Source organism: Bombus fervidus, chromosome 1 (genome assembly GCF_041682495.2).
Source record: "Bombus fervidus isolate BK054 chromosome 1, iyBomFerv1, whole genome shotgun sequence".
In the NCBI taxonomy this organism is placed as follows: Eukaryota; Metazoa; Arthropoda; class Insecta; order Hymenoptera; family Apidae; genus Bombus; species Bombus fervidus.
This window is the reverse complement of record NC_091517.1, coordinates 26,038,383-26,058,279: the sequence shown is the minus strand read 5'-3', so window position 1 is coordinate 26,058,279 and position 19,897 is coordinate 26,038,383. Positions and strand designations below refer to the sequence as shown.

The window sequence follows — 19,897 nt, the reverse complement described above, 5'->3', positions numbered from 1 at the left end:
CTCGAGTCTAATCTTCGGACAACGGTTTTATGCTATTGATAATACACGATAGCAAACGATAGTTTATGCATACTAATTGGAGCTAGGAAAATAAGGAGATTTACAGTTTTACTCGGTGGCGTATGCGTCGATTCGTTTACACGCAAATCTTGGCAAATTGGTATTCGGGAAACGTGACGTTGATGGACGGTACGAAAGAATCGTTACACCTTTGAACAATTGCCTCGTTCCATTTAGAAATGAAATTTCTGCTCTGTATCTTATTAACACCAACCACGCGTCTATCGAATATAGCTATTTGAGAAATCTCCCATTGACCCGACTATTACGAACGACTATAATCCCTGTTCTCCACTTTCCTTTCGTTCTAGTTTTCCCGACCTCTTCCCTCGAGCCATTTCTATCTTCTAAACCCTTGAAAGTCGGGCGTTGCCGATTCACCGCTTGGTGAAATCCCAGGGAACGAGGGCGTCTCTGTCGACGCTCCGACCAATTCTTTTCGCGCCGAATTTCCGCGGTGGAAACTTTCAAAACGCGTCGACGTCGGAATTCTGTGGAAGAAACGGTGGCGGATAGAAGTCATAGAAGATGCTTGGTCGTTTGGAGAACGGGCCCGATCCAGTTGTATCCTCGTTGGAACATCGAATCGCTACCGCGTTATTGGCCGTGTGCGCGCTATCGACGCGCGCGCTCCCGTTCGGAAGAGAACGTCTCAGCCAGGATTACGCGAGCTTCCGGGCTGCGAGCGAAAATATTTGCGACTTCTCACGGGAAGCCTCCTTCGCACTCGCCTATCTATACTCTGTCGTGACTTTTCTTTCGTCCTACAACCTCCACCCTCGCATTTTTCCACGTTTCTCCTCCAAGCGGAAAGTTATACGTCGCTCGAAAATTTTTGCGAGGAACCACGTTTCAATGTACCGGGGATGTTTGTGTTTTTCTTTCTCCGAAAAATATGCCACCGCTTATTCTCCAACGATGTTTAACCTGTTTTAAGGGACGTAGATTCGAGCGATTCCACAACTTGCATTACGAAAATAGCACGAGAGTCCTATTTTCTGTATAAATATATTTGATTGAGAAGAAAGACTCTGCTGCTTCGATACATAGTTAAAGGTGCTTTTATGAAATTTCCGATTGCTTTTACGGAAATCGGTTTTATCGAAAGATCAAATCATTTTGGTTCTTCCTTTCGAAAGCGTAACATCGATCGCACGAATAAACACGATAAACGTAAACCGAGCTATTTTCCAATTATTGGGTACTTGTTCTTTTGTTTATAACATTGGTTCTCAACGTTATCGAGGATATAAATAATAGTAATGTAATTACAACATAATAGCAATAAATTTTCGTTGCAACCAAATTACTATACGCGCGACCATTCGCGTTTGTCATCGTTTAAGTTCTGTATTTACCTTTACTCGGTGAAACGACGGTTTGGGGGAAAAAGGAACCTAAAGAAAACAAAGGAGGTCGTTGGAAAAGTCAGAGAAAATAAGGAAATACAGTTGGACAGGGAACGTTCCACGGACTGATCGACAAATGTGCATCGACGTTTACCAAGTCCCGGCGAATCCCTGAAAGATTTACTCCTGATAGAAAAGTTAGGAAACGGCAAGAAATATCGAACAGAAGCGAAAATGCAAAAGTATGCAGCAAGAGGAGGAAGGAGGCGCGAGGCTCGTGTAAGGGAGTAGACACGGCGCGGCATCCAGTGACGGCATCTGCCATGCGCCACCTCTGTTTCGTTCTCTAGAAACGCCAAACATTACGATATGAAAGTATACATTTTTAAGCAAGATTAAAGCTACTCTGTTGTCCTATCGTTACTTTCACGTTGAAATATTCAGCCGTGCACGATGTCTCGTTCTCTTCTGTTTCATCGGGACCTTTTAAAACCAAAGGTTACTTTTTCAAACAAAAAATATGCTATAAAATCTACGATCAAACGACCGATCTGCATATGGAAATGTAAAGCAGCTCGTTTCCATCGTTTTCACGCTCATCAAGGAATAATAAATAAGAATTTAGCAGCCATGTGCTCGGAGTGCACGCGATATCGATCGGACGGACAAACATTCGTAGCTGATAGATCGTGTATTTTTGTCCTAATTTTATGCGGAAAATTACAATTCCATCCGTGGAATGTCGGCGCTTACCGTGTCAACAGTTCCCCGACCTGTTACGCGCGCTAGTTCATTCGAGAATATTTGCGAACAAGTTTCCTTATTCGAAAGATCTACAGTAAAATGTTTAATATCGTAATATCTTTTATGCGATAAAAATAGAATTTATATATACAAAAGAATTATAGAATTTTATGCTCGATACTGTCAAGAAATCAGAGCTACAAACGTCCGATCAGTCGATCCAAGTTGGAAAAAGCTCCGCGGTGAAAACTCTTCTTTTACCCATTTTATGCAAACGATCGTTAGTAGTAATCGATCGATCCGTAGAACTTAATCATCACAAAGCGTTAAACGACCTACACAAACGACTAACGAGTAAACATAGGACAACGAAATCCGTATCGTTTTTCAGATCTATTCTCTTCCGTTGAATTTTGCTGATTATCCGGAGAAAGTAGCGACGTGCCCCGCAAAATGTTATAGCAGTCACCGGTCGTTTAGCCGCATTACGCGCGCGAATTTCGAGATCGTCGAGCGTGTGCGCGACCGCGTTAAACGATGGAACTGTGGCGCATCGTGGTGCATAGCGCCGACCCAATTTCTCATGCGAATTAAGACGCACCGAAGCCCGATCTTGATTATGCGAGACGCGACTGTACGATGACATCGTTCTGCACATTTACTCCCGCTTTGTTTCACGTTGAATCGCGATCATCGTTTTTATTCGATCGGCTGGCACGTTCCAAAAACTGCAACGTCGTCGATGCGTGGCGAGACGAGGCGACGCGACGCGCCAGACAATGGCGGAGATTGCTGCATAGAAGACGAATCGGGGAGGAAGCTAGCCGTCGATCGAGGCTGGCCACGTTCTTCGGTTGGACCTTTATCGATAACCAGGCCGGCGATCGTGCCGGTGATAATGTTTCCTGGACTGACGGATTAACGCGACGAAGAAGGAGAAACGATGCCGGATAGTTGCCTTTGCGTGTTCGACGATAGATCGTGCTTGTATCGCCGACAGTCGCGAATGGATTCGAGTATAGATTTTAATCGTCGACTGAACCGCGTTAACGAGTTTTCTGCTTTTCCGAATGCTTTTTGCTTTCTTTTATTCGAGTAATACACTATTCAATTACAACAAATACACGCAAAATTACCAAATTCGAATAGATAGAAACAAGTAGCTCGATGTTCGTAATTCATTTCATCCGCTATATTTACTCTTGCTCGATGTACGTTAATCCATTTGATCTATTAATTGCTCCGATACAATAAAACACAATGATTCTTGTTTCACTGAACGCATAAACCAAACTAGTCTGACTAGAAGATACTCGAACCTCGTTCACAGCCAACCTATGTTTCATTTATAGTTTCACTGAATATTTTCATAGATGTTTCGTTCAGCCGTGTTTCACGATTGATCGTTGATAATCATATCCGGCATGAAACGACAGGCGAACGCTCTGACGAGTCCGTTAATATCGGACGGCCAAAGCCAACGTTGCATTCGATAACAATTTGCTATGCCACGAGTCACGCAGGTAACGAATATCGGCAATTATGCAGGTGGTCAAGTAAACAGCGTAAATCACCGATTTCGAGACGCGATCGTAACTCTCCTCGGGAACGATATCACCGTGTCAAAGTGCTGTAATCGTCGTGCCGAACGAAGCCTGCGATGAACGAACGGATTGATATATCCGATCCAACTTTGTCAGCTTATCGTCCTCGTTAGCCACGAATGTGTATAGCGGAAGCGAGATGTACGACACTAATTTTGACAAAATTCGTTTTCGTTACATTTTGGTATAACGGCGATCGTGCAAAGTTAATTTTTAACGTCGGAGAGTATTGCAACGATAAAGTAAAATAAATTTATCGTAACGTTTGTAATGTACACGCTACCAAGAAGAGGCTGTTTGTAGGAATTGCTCGCGAAACTTCTCAGCCCGTTATCGATTTCGGTATATGCGAAACGTAGATTCAACGTCTTTAGGTTGAATATTACGCATCTAAAGTCTAAGATCTGGGCCTGTTACCTCTCTTGACTAATGACTTCGATAAAGTTCAGATCAAAAATTTTCGAACGATTCTCCGAGGCACATAATTTACCACAGTTGTATTACACAGTTATCTCCCGAGCTTCATCCATGTATTTTCCAATAATACGAGAAACGAAATAATTATTAAGAACGAATCGTAAAAACGTACAAGATCAAACCTGAAATTCTTAGAGCCACGTGGTATCGGATATATAGTATATGCTCGCGTTTTAAACGTAAAAACGATATACTTTAGTCCTCGTATCTACTATCATACGCCTTAGTTTCTCGAAGCTATTTTTGAAGTTTTATTACCAAAGACAGAAACACGCGCTAGTTTGATCGATCCGTTTGATCGATCTCTGACTTTGAATCATCCTGCACCGTCATATCCGATCCGATCGATCTCTTCGACGCAAAAGTACACACATTTCTTCCTCACGTTTCTTTCTTCCTCGGGTTTGATCTTTCATTAATTTCTGTAACCACGAAAATTTGAAGAGTACCGAAATGCAAAATAAGCCAAACTACGATCGATTCGCTCGCTTCGTGCCTTTAGCTGACCTTGTTTTGAGTCAGAATGACGTAACGTCAGCGGAAGTAATTTAGTCTTCCTGCTTTGTTTATTCGTCCGCACTGTTGGCTGAATTAATCGACGATAAAGGCAATGAAAAGTTCGACCGACTGAACTTTCGAATCGATACACTTTTTCTCCTTTCGAGTCATCGAATTATCGATTATAGTTCGAAGTTAACGCTTAGAATTTTGTGGAATTGGCATATTTTAAAGATTGAAATATGTCTTATTCGATTTCATTTGTATAAAATAAAAGGAATTCTACCGAATGTGTTACAGCATCTTTACCGTTTTCAGACTGAAACGTAAGCTCTAACGAGCTGGAAATCAACGACGATCGATTCGACTCTTCCGGTTTTATCGTCTTTCGGTGCCTTTAACTCGCTACAAAACAATCACGAGACGGATTCGACTAAAATCTCCTCTTCCAGACCTCGTTTGTTCGTTCGGTCTGCTCTCCTGTTGAATTCATCATTCGCCGGTACGATTCGAAACAAAAGGACGAAGAAGTCGATCATTTGCATTGGCTCTCGAACGAACCTCTTGCGCCAGGATCGACGCACGAATTTCTCGTCAAGTTCGTTAGAGCCGGCTCAGTGCGGAGCGACGCTTTGCGCGATTTGCTGGACACCGAGCGCGCGATCGCTGGAAATTGCGAAGGAACGTCGCATCCTGCCGGCCGAATCTCCGCGATCGTTGCATGCCTGATGAATTTCGTTCGCTTCTGATGCGCTGGGACGACTAAAACAATCAACGCAAGCCACGTTTCGCACTCTTCATTGGTATCGAACAGGATACGATTTCTGCGAGCCATCGTTAGTCGCGGCTCGCATCAAACGATAATTCTTCGATATTTGGAAGCACGGAATGGAACTCGTCAAATTAATCGTGACTTAATTGTTGTTATTGGCTTTTAGAGGGTCTGATGGAAGAACACCGCGTGAAATAAGTGCTAATATTTGGTCGTTCGAAGTCAAACTTTTTAAAGAAGAATAGAAGCGCGACACTATCGATTCAGATCAAAGAGACAATAATATAAAATAATAATGTGCGAACGCTGAAACGAACGATGCATCGTTGATGTACGAAAAATCACGTCGCATAGGAAAGAACGAAAGAAACGGATGATAACGCGAGAGACGCGACAGGTCGCATCGTTGCGTCGCGATGGTCGATGCAGTCCGCGAAATCAGTTTGGAGGGACGCGTCGGTCGGCTTTCAGGCGAAAAATCGTCCGGCTCGCGATCGATTGATTTCCCCTTGAAGCGAACTGACCTTCCGCACGACCCTGTTCGTTTGTCCGCACACGCTACAGCCTCGCCTATCCCGCCATTAATAAAGTGCGATAGGCCGATGCATTTTACAGGCGATGTCTATATATCTATACCGTTCCATCGGTATACGTGTCTTTAAACGGCCTTTCGATTTAACTTCTTTGCTTCGTTTGCGCTTCGCGAAAGATGTTTTCGTTTTTTTATCGTTTAAAGCTGTATTCGCGTTATCGCGCGATAGCAGACAATAACGCTATCGCGTCGAACATACGCGAAAACGTAAAAACTTGTAACGAACGTTTAATTACCGTAGCAATTGAATACCGGTCGAACGTTCGTTTAGCTAACACGCTGGAAGCTCGTCTAATTTCGAGGTGGGTTCGCGTTCAAACTACCTTTACGGTTATTACACCGGGCCTCGCTATTTTCCAAGAATATTACTGCTTTTAAATGACGCGTACGTGTTACGACGTTACGTGCAACCATGCAGTTTCCGCCGTTCAAACGTTCCGCTCGGCTTCAATTGTCCTTTTCTAGGTTTTCGTTCAACCTTTTATTCGTGGCTCGGTGAAATCCGACCAAGGTTTTCTACTTTTCTCTCCCCGAAAATGAATAAAATTCACTTATAAAAAAACATCGATATCATAGAAATTATACTCCTTTCTTCGTTTATAACGAATGCAGCATATTTCCTTCAATTATATTTCACTATTTTATACCTTCACCCATTGACTCGCTATTAAAAATATACGGAGCGTGACAAGGATATGAGCCGCACGTTCTCGAAAAAGGGGATTACTGCAACGTAGGAAATATTCGGTCACCTTCTTCCTCCCTTTTTCCTTAGTGCTTCTTTCGGTATCTGGTTTAAGTAGCGTGCACGACGTATCTTTTATGAACGACTCGGTGGTACTTGGAATTGCAAAAACCGTCAAGCGTTTGGCTTTTCACATTCGATGTTGATAACTACATTTGTGTGCGATTTAAATACCGTCGATGTCGTCGAGATTTCGCGGCATATATGTATATATGTACGTGTACGATAGTGGAAAAATCGATTCATATCACGGCACGTGGATTTTTTCCTTTCATTCCTTCTTCGCTCGAATCGAGCACCCAAATACCTCCTCGTTGACCGAACGAACACACACCTATGGTCTCTCATTTGCCAACAAAGTACTCAAAGACCGTTCCAAAGGCTGTTCCAATTCCGTTCGAAGGTTCCGTTTCTCGCTTCATTTATCTTCCCATCTTCCCGAGCAAACGCGTCGATAAGCAAGCAGCAAAAATAGAGAATCGCAGCAACTTCTCCTGTACCGAAAGAAAACGATGCGAGCACCGATTCGAACGTTCGCGTGTAATTCCATTTGGAAAGCTGTTTCATTTAGCGATATAGGTGGCAACCGCTGTTGGTTTCTCGGCGCTCGGTTGGAGCCGGTACACGCGTTTTCGGGTTCACGAGCATTCATCGTCGTGGCTAGGGTTGTTCGCCGCTATCTAAATCTTGGCGGCGACAAAACATCCCAGCCAGCATCGTTGCGAGCTAGCAACCGAGCGAGATCGTTACGCGGCGTTTTATCGACCGGGCGACCACAGCGATCGCGAACAAAGCGCAAAGAGGAACGCGGTGAATCGATTTCTCTCGAGTCAACGGTCTCCGAGCGATACTTCATTTTCCCCGGTAAAATTACGGACAGAGAGATATTTTGTTTATCGAATAATTTCGCACGTGTTTCCCAGGCAATGAAATTTTACTTTAGAATAATGAATTAATTACTTCTTTCCTTTTTAATACCGAAACGTTTCTCGTAACATCTGCCCAAATGCAACCTTTTATCGTTACTCTTTTTAATTAAGGAAGAAATGAAATCTCCAGAACTTTTAGGACAAAGGAAAACGAAAGAAAGATAGCGGAATAAAAAAAATTGTGATTTGTTTTTTATTTAAAAGTAGCGCGCCAGCTCGCCCCTAGTAGAGTTAGTTTGGTGAGACGCAGAAGGCTCGCGTAATTCGCTCGAAGGCGGTTCTCGCGACAGATACGAGAACTTCCTGAATATTAACGGAAATTCAGCCACCAGTCGCGTCGGCAAGTTATTGGCACGAACCATCGCCGCATCGGGACAATATAATTTTTATGGTAAAAGCCGCTGCAGAAATACACTTAAATGTACCTATGCACGATGTAAATAACGATGTTTCGCGGTCGATCGAACGTAATACTTATCGCAATTTAAAGGCGAGTGTCAGGATAGGAACGGTATTGTTTTCATAGTAATTTTATCGTGCAATATACGATCGACCGGCCCGTCTAGTAATATTCGTATTATGAGCTCTGAAAATCTCTCGTCGAAGATATCGATGATGATTACGTATTTCCTTTTCGTTGCATGAAATTTGCCCTCGTTTCCTTTTTAATATATCAATGCGATAATTTATTATAACGCTACGCATTGTATCGCGATAATATATCTACGATAATCCAGTTTATTCGACGCTGGTTTGTTACACGTGTACTATTTGATTGGACTTTTCAATTACACAGATGAAAGGCAATTTGCATTGAAATTTGATTAAAAATCTGAAATACAACATATGGATAGAGTCCATGCGAGCATCGATTTCAGGAGAGTTAAAAGCCAGGCTAAAGGGTCTTTTTAAGGGAAAGCGAGCGGTCTGCGATCAAAAGTTGTCTTTTTAATTTGTCGATAGAAAATATGCTGTCGTATTTTTGAAACTTCTTATTTTGCACAGATGTCATCGTATCGTTCTCGAAAGCACGCGAACACACGAGAACTTTGTTTCTTAGCAAAACAAAATTATCCCGTTTTAGCGACGTATGATGCAAAAAATCACAACTAATCCAACCTCTTTTATTAGATATTACCTTGTTTTAAAAATTAATTTCCGAGCGATTATCGCAAATTTTCGTACGGTAAAGGTTTGTCTAGAAGCACGCAAATCCTCTATCGCTTACGGTATAAAACGGAAATATCTCGGTATAACGCCCCTTATTAATCCCTTGATTAACTTCCGTTAGCCGAATTCCCTTATTTCGCAAGCCGTTCCACGTTCCGCGTGCCGAACGATGCACGATGCACCGAAATATTGCCAGGGTTCTGTTCTGTACGAGACCGAGCGCCCGATACGATAAATTGCGCGAGATTTCCTCGACCACGATACATCGGACCCCGATTTAACCGCCGGTGTATCGTATATTACCCTTAATTGTGAGTCGGACGCGTGAAATAATCGCAAAACCGATCGGAATGGATCGTCTCTCTCCCAGTTGTTTCATAACCGAATCGCGCACCTAAAAATCCATGAATTTTCACGCGAATCGCAAGAACTCTCGATATTTATTCGCTAGAAATTACTTATTAGTCTCCATGGTTTTATGTTACGTAAACTGGCACTGCGTGAATAAAGTGGACGAGGCTTATCGGCAAGCAACGCTGCAAGCCGATGACCCTCGCTCACCGTAGTTAAATTCTCCATCTATCCGATACGAAACGAGTAACGAACGAGTTGCTGTCGCGATCCCGCGAATTTTACATGCATATACAGGTATCGCTGGCACGTATAGTCACGCGAAAGTTCACGATCGCTGCCGATACCCACTCTACAATGCATACCGTACGAGTTTCTTAATGTAGAAACGGACGGAAAAGTTTTTTTTATTTGTAAAGATTTGTCCAAGCTGAACAAAATTCGTATCGGACTCGATTTCCATTTATTTCGATCCGATCCGCAGAAAATTTGGATCGTGCGAACGTTCTCATCGCAAAAAGTTGGTGGTTTGTTGCTTTCGCAAATCTTTTTCTTCTTCTTTATCGAGACAACCCGAACGATTCTTGGATGCAGCATCCAAAGGAAATTTCATGATCGTCGGAGGTTTGTTAGAACGACGGCAACGACGTCGAGAGGCGATTCTTTCGATCCAACTGCCTCGTGGGGGAACGACTTGCAAGAAAATGTATCGCGCTATATATCTACAGCGACTCGCTAATGAAAATTCAATTATGTATTAATTTTCGTGGTTCGAGCAAATTCAAATCGAAAATATTCTAAATTATATCTTGCTACTCCCTTTGCCGATCGAAAGAATTCGCGTCGCGTTCCTTCATCTTCTACGTAGCCTTGTTCGAAGTTTCGCAAGAAGCTGGAGTATAAGTAGCTTGCCTGTAGTGTTATCGAACGTTCGCTCGTTGCACCCATTCTCAAAGAAGAGGTTAAGAGACGAGGGAGACGAAGAAAGTCGCGCGTCGCGTCGCGTCAGCGTACGTAAATAAAAAAAGGCCGAGATATTCGGCAATTTTCGCGCGAGCATCGCGAACAAGCTCTTTCTTTTCAGACGTTTCTCCTCTGAACAGAGCTTTTTGTAGAGACACTCGATAAATTTTCAATGACATCAGCGCAAAACCGTCGCTGCTATTGTATCTGGAAATCAGGTCGCGACGGCTGCATCCACTGACCGGACCACGGGCTGAGATACGCGACAATCTGCCTTTTAAATTCGTTAGTTCGCGAGCACGATGTTTCGCCGAAGGTCGAACGATAAAGAACTTTGACATTCTCGATATGCGTATGACGTAGAACATGAAAAATATTTTTCTATTTAACGCGTTATTTGCAAAATGTCGTTGCTCGAATTTTTCGATAAAACCGAACCGTTGCACCCCAGGAACGATCGATTTTCTTTTACTCAGAAACACGCGATTGACGGTCAAAAATAAACGAAAAAGCGCTTTTGCAAACCGATTTGTAAGAAAGCGCGATCGCGACAAAGATCGATATATTTTTCTAAAACTACCTACGCGTAGCGTATATACTTTTTATATATGTATTAATTAAAACGTTACGTACAAAGCCGATAAGTTGACCAATTTTTAGAAACCCATGTTCTACGTTCTTTCTGGCGAACGCGAAAGAAACCGTAATAAAGGAACATGGTTGCAATTACGGTTTAATAAAAACGAAAACGAATAGTATACTGCAAATTGCCAACGCCAAGAGTTTTTGCGCGGAAGTTATTTCGAAACGACACGTCCGTGCGACTTTTCTTACAGAACAATGCGAGATTAAGCCAGATTACGCGGCGTAGGTAGAATTTCGAAGAAACGAGGGTCTTCGTGACGTTTCTTCCACGCATTACAGGGCGCCCGGAAATTCAAGTCCTTGTGATTTCCCTCTCATCCATGGTAAACTTCCGATGGAGGAAGATGCTCTCGTCCGGCGAAACTGCTTGCTGCATTTCCTTTTAGCATCCGTACGACGCTGGGATATTATTTTCCTCCCGTGACCATATTTTAACGACCTTCCTTCGAACCTATACCGTTGCAACCTTTATATTTTCATTACTTGCAACCGTTTCTCCAACTTTTATACCAAAAATATAAGATCATTCCTTTTTCTTTCAACTCGGACAACTTGGAAATTTGAGATTAAACATTTATCACCGAGAAATTTCGCGGTAGCGTCGAAAAAGCGAACAAGAATTTCTCAGCAGCGACGTCTGTGAATTTTGATGACCACTTGGAGCGACATCTCTCGTACGATGCAATGTCACGATTTTTCACAACGCGAAGCATGTTTTTAATCGCTCACCATTGTCAAATTTCGACGTGTTGTACGACCCTTCCTCTTCCTCTCTATTCTCGGCGTTGTTCTACTTCCTGCGAACCGAACATTAAAAAGGAATCGAAGATCCAGTCGCGCTATGATTGTTTCGTCAAAAATACAGATAGGTCGATAACTCTCTTTGGTTTCTTGTACTTTTGTGTTAATTTGTATATATACACACAAATAAATATTCGTATGATTTAATTGTATTTAGCACGAGTACTTTTTTCACGCTCGCGGGTTTAATAATTCATTTCGATACAACGCAACCGAAGCTTCGTTTTTTTTTTTCGAGAAAAGTTGTCTTCCGCGAGAGTGTTTTATCGCTTTTCTTTACGTTCGTCCCACATTACTTATCACATTTCGATATTTTTTCCTTATCTTCTGTTTCGTTAGATAGAAAATTTCATAAACAATGGTGGAAAACTACCGGTTGTCCATTAAACGAACAAGCTTTTCGCGAAATAGGATTACCAGTGTTCTTGCATATTACTTTCGAATCATTCGAAACGCATCGAATGAAAAGCTATTTCATTCCCTGTATGGCGCACTTGGGAATATCAATATAGCAAAGTTCGATTTTGCAAATCCACTGGAGATACGGGCAAATATAGGTATATACGCGAATATGGTAATTGAGAAGTAATCACTTTACAATATTACTTTTCTATCTATGGAGCGGAAAAATCGTTTCTAAAACAAAAAAAAAAAAAAAAAAAAAGAGGTATTTCTAGTGCCGGTTATTAGGATGCAAAGCAACTTGGCGTTAGCAATTTTCTCGTTCTTTGCTTCGTTTCTATGTAAAATAGAAAAGCAACGGAATCGATTTAACGAAGAACGAAGCCTTTGGAAAGTGATTGATTACTCTGCATCAGCTACGATACACAGTGCCGAGTTCTTACCTTCCATGCCGTTATGAAAGTAATAGCCAGGCAATTTTTCAATTCGTGTAATCGTTACCTGTTACATTTATGACTGTCCATTTGTAATTCTTTCAACTTGATAGGACGAGTTTGCATTTTACGTTACGATTCAGAGGCGGATTTTCGACTTTGTGTTTTCGTTCGCGGAACACTCGCGGATTCCGCGTCGTTCTCGCGAAACTGATAGCAGATTCTCCGAAAATTCTAACTGCGCATAACAATTTAACGCAGTAACGAGAATCCTCAGGTTGAATCGCATTAATTATTCGTACGATATTTCGGTGCTGCCGTTTGGACGATGGTTGAATTGTCTCGAAAAATCTCGAGTAGCGATAGCAAATCTTGTCGAATATCTCGATTTTTTTCCAGACACCTTTTTATTACTTTTCAAAGCAAACGCGATCCTATTTCGATCGCTGGCCTAAACACGATACGAAGAAACAGTAGCGGCGTTTCTGCTCGATTCTCGTGTATTCGAGGACGAGTCGGAGTTTCGTCGAGGAAAATGGAGCAGAGTCGCCATTACGAATTAGCAGAGGAAAAGGAGTCCCGTGTAAACGCGGTACGAAACCGAACGGTACGGGAACGGGATCCCTTTTCCCTCTAATTGACGGGCCGGGTCGCGCAAAGTGCTGTTCAAAGACTCGCAGTCGATTCCGTATGCACTACCAGCAAGGGGCCGAAGTTGTTAACACGCGTCGAGACTCGAAAGAGAAACAGGAGAAAAGCACCGGCGAAAAGGAGTCGATAAAGGGAGCGGATACCGCTGAAAGGATTTACCAGTCGCTCCGCGTACACACTCGACTTCCGCGAAAGAACTCGCGAAACTTGAACACCCATTACCGAAAAGCTCTCGCATTTGAAAACTTTCAGTCGAGCAAACTGTCCCGGAAAAATTGTCGGTGACCGCGAGCAACGTGTCTCCGTGTACTTATCGTTTTGAACGCTGAAATCTTTCGGTATTTTAGGTTTTAACAGCGAATTATCCGATATGAGAGGTCGCCAATTCTGTTTAAAACGATAATTCACTCTTGAGACGTTAAGGAACGTTTTTATGTGACCGATATTTTTTATTGTTTCAGGCTCGACCAGCCGGTGACCAGCTCGACGTCCGGAATGGACAGCAAAAAGGTTCGAACGATACAGCTTTCTAAAATCATGGCCATAAAACTTAACTTCGCGTGCCTTTTCCTTTGATCGATCCAAGGATCGTAAGATACGATCTTCGATCGTCATTAATAACGCCAAAAGGGTGCGTACACGAGTTAGGAGAAAAGCGTTGTTAACTGGCGTTTCGAAGAAACTGTCGGGCAAGATGAAGACAACCGGTAGAAGACGGTGCAAGCTGAGAGCGTCTCCGAGGGAGTTGCATACTTTCGTTGAAGTTGGAGAAATCGATACGTGTCATAGGGGTTTATGGTAGTTGTAAAGGTTTCTTCTTTCTCCATGCTGTACGATACGATACTGAACTCCTTGGCAGAGTTAACGATGTCGTTTGAAGTTAACACGATTAAATCGACGCGATAAGCGGCCGAGTCTAATGCAGAAATCTCACTGAATTAACCGGCAACTTTAAACGTTTCCAGTTACATCGTTTGCTCCTCTAATTACCGTCTCGCGGTGCTCTTTGATAAACTGCTAGTCGCTGCGATTTAATCAGCTCAATTATTCGTGTCCGCACAGTTCCGCGAGTTCTAATGCAACGATCAGATTAATCCTCGGATAAGAAATGGTAGGTTCAAAGACCTTTGTCTTGGAGAAGTCGTGATATCGCGAACTTGTCAACTAATAATTGGGGCTCGTTAATGACTAAAACGAGATCGAATATACGGGAGATAGCACCAACCCAGCCACTGAACACGGCAAGATCCTTCTACGACCGTAAATTCGTCGTTATTTCATTTATTATTTTTCCATGTACTATCGTTTATTCGCTTCCACGAAAGTGACGAACGACGAACCAAATATACCTATCTTCTTTCCTCCATTTGTTCTGGAAGCTTCGCTAAAATGGTGCGTGACAGCTCGTTACGTTTCTCCACAGGATATTGCCACCTTGAGTCGTAGAAAAGCAGTGACGGACGAACGCAAAACGCAGTAGCAATTTTGACCCGCCATAAACCGCTCCAAGCGTCGTTCTCTCCTCATTTACGCTAGGCAGCCGCGGCAAAAGAAAGTCACATCGAACTACTTTCTTCCCTTTTTTCGCGAAAGAAACTTCTCCGCCTCGATCCGCTAGCGGTCGATGAAGTTTCAAACTCGCTTCTCGCTTCGAACCGCGTAGACGGACGGATTCGTCAATTCGACAGCCAGGTAGAAATTTAGCCGAGTAATTTTTTGAATTGCCATCTCTTTAAGCCTGCGATTCGAAGAACTACTTGGTCGAATTTCAGGTTTGTCGTCGACGCTGCTCCCGTGGAAGAAAGTTTCTCGGTCGGTTTGTTCGGCCTACGAATCGCTTGGTGTCGCGCGATCCTGAAGTTGCCGACGCGACAATCTCCCTCTCTTTCTTGGAAAAGAGGAGTCACCCTTGTTTCGGCCGCGTTTGAGGCGCATTCCGGGAAACCACGAAGCGCGAAGACAACTGTTTGTTTTGCTTGCAGAAGCTCTGAATTTTCAAATCTGGGATGAGATGTACCGCTAGACAAAAGTTTGGAACTATTATACTATCCGAGCACGTAGATGCATTTGAAAGAAAAGAAACGACGAAACAAATATTCTGCAACTAGCGAGAAAGACTATTTTAATGTTTTATCGTGGTTTATTATTTTCTTAGAATTCTCTTCGCACAAAAAGTTAGAATTTGAAAGAAGAGCTTAAAAAGAACATTTCAATAATAATTGATTCTGGCTATCGACTATGACGAGACGCGAGTTCCTGCAATTCAGCGCATGTGCGTCGATACGAACTATGAGACACCTTCGTGCGTGAACCATTCTAATATCACGATGAATATTCATCCACGTTTAGTCGGCGTATAACAGCCATAGGTCATATACAAGACGATTCGATGACTGTTATCGTCTCGTTATCGCCGAATTATGGAAGCCAATCCAGCTTGTACACTATACATGCGGTAGAAATGGCAGGATTCGGAAGAAAGCTGCTTCGATAATGATCGCTTGCCCAATGCAAACATTCACGACACTATGACGTTTCCGATCTCCTTCATTTTTAACATAAATTGGTTAAATTAATTCGTGTACTCGTTGGAAACTCGACATTTCTTCGCGTTATTATTAGCATCAGAAGAAATTACGAGAACCAGGTCTTTTTCGAATAAAATTGGCACGTGCCGGCAGCAGCAGTTGTCAGCTATAGCGCCAAACGTTCAGCAATTAAATCGACTTTCGGCAACTCGATCAAGTTGGTCGAGGAGATACGTTGTCGTTGTCCTTTATTCGAGCAAAACGATGAAAAAGCTTCCGTAGGGTTCAGCAACTAGCTAGACCGAAAAAGCTCGAGGAGAATGTTCCGGCGGAAACAACTGTTTCTCGGAAAGCTGGTCCACGGCCTATAAAGACCGAAGAGACGATTAACCCTAAGCTCGATAACCAGTTCGGTTTTCCCATGAAAATCAAAAGGTCGAAACCCGCTGCTCGTTCGCTGACTTTTGCACGTTCGCTTACCGCCCGTCGTATTTGGCAAAAAATTTGGCACGATTCTATTTGACCGTTAATTAAATATAATTATTAAGTACTGTTAATTGTCGATTATTATTTCTTCGTATCTTGGTTGCTTCTCCTTGTATTTGGTCCTGAACAGACTATTCGATTAAAAAACGTACGTTCTACGTTCTGCTTCCTGTTCCTTGCGTCGTCGAACGTAGTTTAAAAAATATTACGATTTCGCTTTATTTCCGACGAACGTGAGATTTTGCGGCTACTCGATAAATTTTCCATAGGATGGACGGAATGTTCGCGCTAACTCGATCGGACAGGATGCGGAGAAGCGGCTGCCGAAAAATCTGTCGCTTAGGAAGCAACATGGCGCTGCACGACGTGCTACCTTGTCGACTGACCGGCATAAACGAAGTTACTCTGTCAAAACTGACCATTTCGATAGTTCTCCGCTTCTCCATCCACTGGTTTCAACAAATTTCATCGGTCAATGCACGACGGGAACGTTTCATCGAAACATTTCTGCCGCGTAGTCGATTTTTCATTTCCCTGTGTATCACGTAAACTGTTTGTTTTGGAATATCTCATGAGAAATCAAAGTTGTTAAAGTACAGCAGCTAAAGTAGTCATCGTATATCGAAGCGATAATAAAAACCTCCCTTCAGTCAGGAAGATCAGACACGAAAATCGATTTCCGTGGAGAAATTTCGAACAAAGGAGGTTTCGAAATATGACGGAAAAATTAAATTTAGATATTAACCGCTATCTCGGGCAGAATCGAACGAAAGGTGAGATTTGGGTATGTCGAGGTTATTAGATGTATGCGAATACAAAGGAACGCGTGGATAAATCGTAAGGTAGAAAATATATATTTTGAATACTAAAGTGTAAGTACAAAGTTCGGAATATAATATGAGCTGATTCGGATCCGCACGCTAGCAGCGTTACCCTAAGACTGAAAAATCCTGAAGCCAGTGTTGCACGTTTATGGTTTGCCTTCGACGCAATCTTTTGTCTATGCGCTGTCGATGGCTTCGGTGCTTGAGAAAACGAAAGACCAGATGTAGAGTATTCTTAGAAGTGGCGACCACTTCAACAGGGTACAAGTTACGAAAACGATAATCGCCTGCAATTATCCAAATTTCCGGTAGCTGGTAATTATGTAAATTGGGTCGAAATTTATCACACGGCATTAGCATGATAAATATTTCTATTATCCGCGGCGGGCTTGCCGCGACACAAGTTAAATTACCGTGTCAGCTGCTACATGCTTTATCGTTGTGTAATGCGCGCGTGATTTCTAATCTACAAAAATTTGACCGTCTGAAAGTTTCAATTTTGTTGATCTAAAACATCGTCGCGATTTTCCACTCGCTGTAGAACGACACGCTTGGCACTGTTATTATCGTCGTACCGCGTAGAAATATTACTCTTAAGCTCGTGTCACGTACCGCTATTTGCACGGCAAACTCTTACTTTCAACAATTTGCTTTCAATTTAACCAATACGCGTCGAATCGATCGAAAACCATAGACTCGGTGGAAAAAGCAAAACGTACGTACGAACGGACTATAGAGGCAGCGTGGACTCGACGGAGAGACAAGTAGCATAAACGAAACTAAAATGATTGCAGGTTGTCCAGGCGGCGCCGCTCCCCGTACCTGTCCAGGTACGTAGCAAGAACGATGGCTCGGGGGTGGCCGCATCCGTGTCGGGGGTTCGCAGACGAAGCGGCTCCCAAGGTTTACGATCGCCCGCCGCGAAGAGGCCACTCTCCGCCCCCGTCGCCCTTCAGGGATGGCTACACAAACAGGGCTCCGAGGGGCTGATGCTTTGGAAGAAACGGTGGTTCGTCCTCTCCGAGTACTGCCTCTTTTATTACAAAGGTCAGACTTCCCACGTTTTCCTCCCTCTGGAATTACGTGTCGCGTTCTTTCCACCGAAAAACCTTTCCCATCTTTTACCCTTTAGTCTTTTTCTTTCTCTTTCTTTTTCCCTTCGTTTTGTCTTTGCAACGAAGCAAGACACAATTCCCAACGCGAAACACGCGACTCGTAATTCTAGTGGTTTCATTGAGAATACCTGCTGCTTTTTCCCTTTTCTTCCTCCTTTCTCTCTCTTTTTCAAGTTTTATTTAGTCGTAATAGTAAATATGAACGAGGAAAAATCTCTCTTTTCCGAAGCAGAGTGTCTACGTTCTTCGCGTTCAGTTAATTTCCGTTGTAAATCTCCCGAACTATCTTTCGTTTGTTTTTATCCATGGAGTTTCGACTAAATTTTTAAGCAACACGTTCTTCCTCTAAACATTTTTTAATCTCTTTTCTACGAACTTCAGTTTCAAAGTAGGAACACAGTAATTCTGCTATCTCCCGTTTATATGTGACACGAGAAGTAGTACGAGCTAGTCACTAGTCGGACAACACCAGGTAAACGCATAATGGAAGTAGATTCGCGTCCGGACGTAATATCTTCTTCCTCTTGTTAAACTTTATCCCGTTCTTTCTTTTCTTCGTTTTCAACATCACCGCGACTATACGCGCAATTAACGTTTCGCCGAGGGGATCCATATGAAATTAACAATTTTCCTTTCCCTTTGTGTGTCACACGCAGGGGAGTTGGCACAGCTTCAACTTTCCAGCTTTCTCGTTTGTTTTTCAGCGTTGTTTTCACTCACACAGCGTTCGCTATGTTCGCACCAATTTCCGTTCATCCGATTGCTATTTCCTCTTCTCAATCTTACCTCTTTGCCTTCAGATTGTTTCTTCCGGAACGCTAATTGTACGAGTTCGCCAGTTTCGTACTTACATACTTTCCCTAACTGTTCTCGCGAGATCGCGCAGTTTCTACTTCTCGACGTTGTAAAATATTTCCTATCCTTGCGAAATACAATTTTCGAAAGATCGGTAGATCGATGTGAGAATATTTTTGGAGAACCGTGCCTTACAGAACGCGAACAATATTTGTATTAGAAGTTTGAAAATTATTTGACGTATCTGCGTATCGTCAAACTATGTCGTATCTATTAGATTCTCGTCAGCGATTAACGATAATTAAATTTGTAAAATGTTACTTTTATCTTTTTAAAAGCACCGCAATTTTTCTTTAAAGTATAAGCTAGAAAACATCGCGACAAAGAATTTTTATACGTCTCCTTCGATCTTCCTCTCACATTCAAAAACTTTGTTCGAATCTGCGATCATTAACGTATCACAGCTCCGGGAACAGTTGAAACTTCATTAAAGTTTCGCGTTGTATTTTTTTCAGATCTTCCTGGATAGTAGAGATACATACATAAAATACAATAAAAAGTGGTAAAATGGTTTTTGCTCGATAAAATCCTTTTTCTCTTTTGAATAAAAAATATTTTTGAAAGTTCTTGTTATATAGATTTCCAGGTATGCGATGTAATCGTAGAATGTCGTTATTAGCTCACTTTACGAACCCACACTTTTTTTCATAATACGATACTTATCGATATTCTAAACGAATGAAATTTGATTGGAAATTCCAGCGATTCTGTCCCGATATTGTTACACCAGAACAGGATCAAAAATTTGAGGACAAATCTCTGGTATCGGGTGAAATAAAAACAAAAATTTCATTGTATACGGAAATATAGATTGAAATTAGGTTCGATATTTAGTGCTAGTTTCTCTTTACCACCGTTCTGTTAATATCGTTTCGTAATTAAAATTCGCCTCGCATTTGAGC

The 19,897-nt window shown here is 42.4% G+C and overlaps 1 protein-coding gene across 9 annotated transcripts in view; it reads left to right on the top strand.

The window, feature by feature from the left end:
• Nucleotides 1-19,897, top strand: part of LOC139991296 (uncharacterized) — a 182,566-nt gene that overhangs the window by 97,335 nt on the left and 65,334 nt on the right. For 8 of the 9 annotated variants that reach the window (XM_072011301.1, XM_072011270.1, XM_072011254.1 and 5 more), the window contains 2 exons: nucleotides 13,649-13,697; nucleotides 17,820-18,072. In XM_072011301.1, the coding sequence (XP_071867402.1) occupies nucleotides 13,683-13,697; nucleotides 17,820-18,072 (268 nt within the window). In that variant the 5' untranslated portion in view covers nucleotides 13,649-13,682. Of the gene's footprint in view, nucleotides 1-13,648; nucleotides 13,698-17,313; nucleotides 17,741-17,819; nucleotides 18,073-19,897 lie in introns of those variants that run through there. The other variant, XM_072011315.1, reaches the window with a different exon arrangement.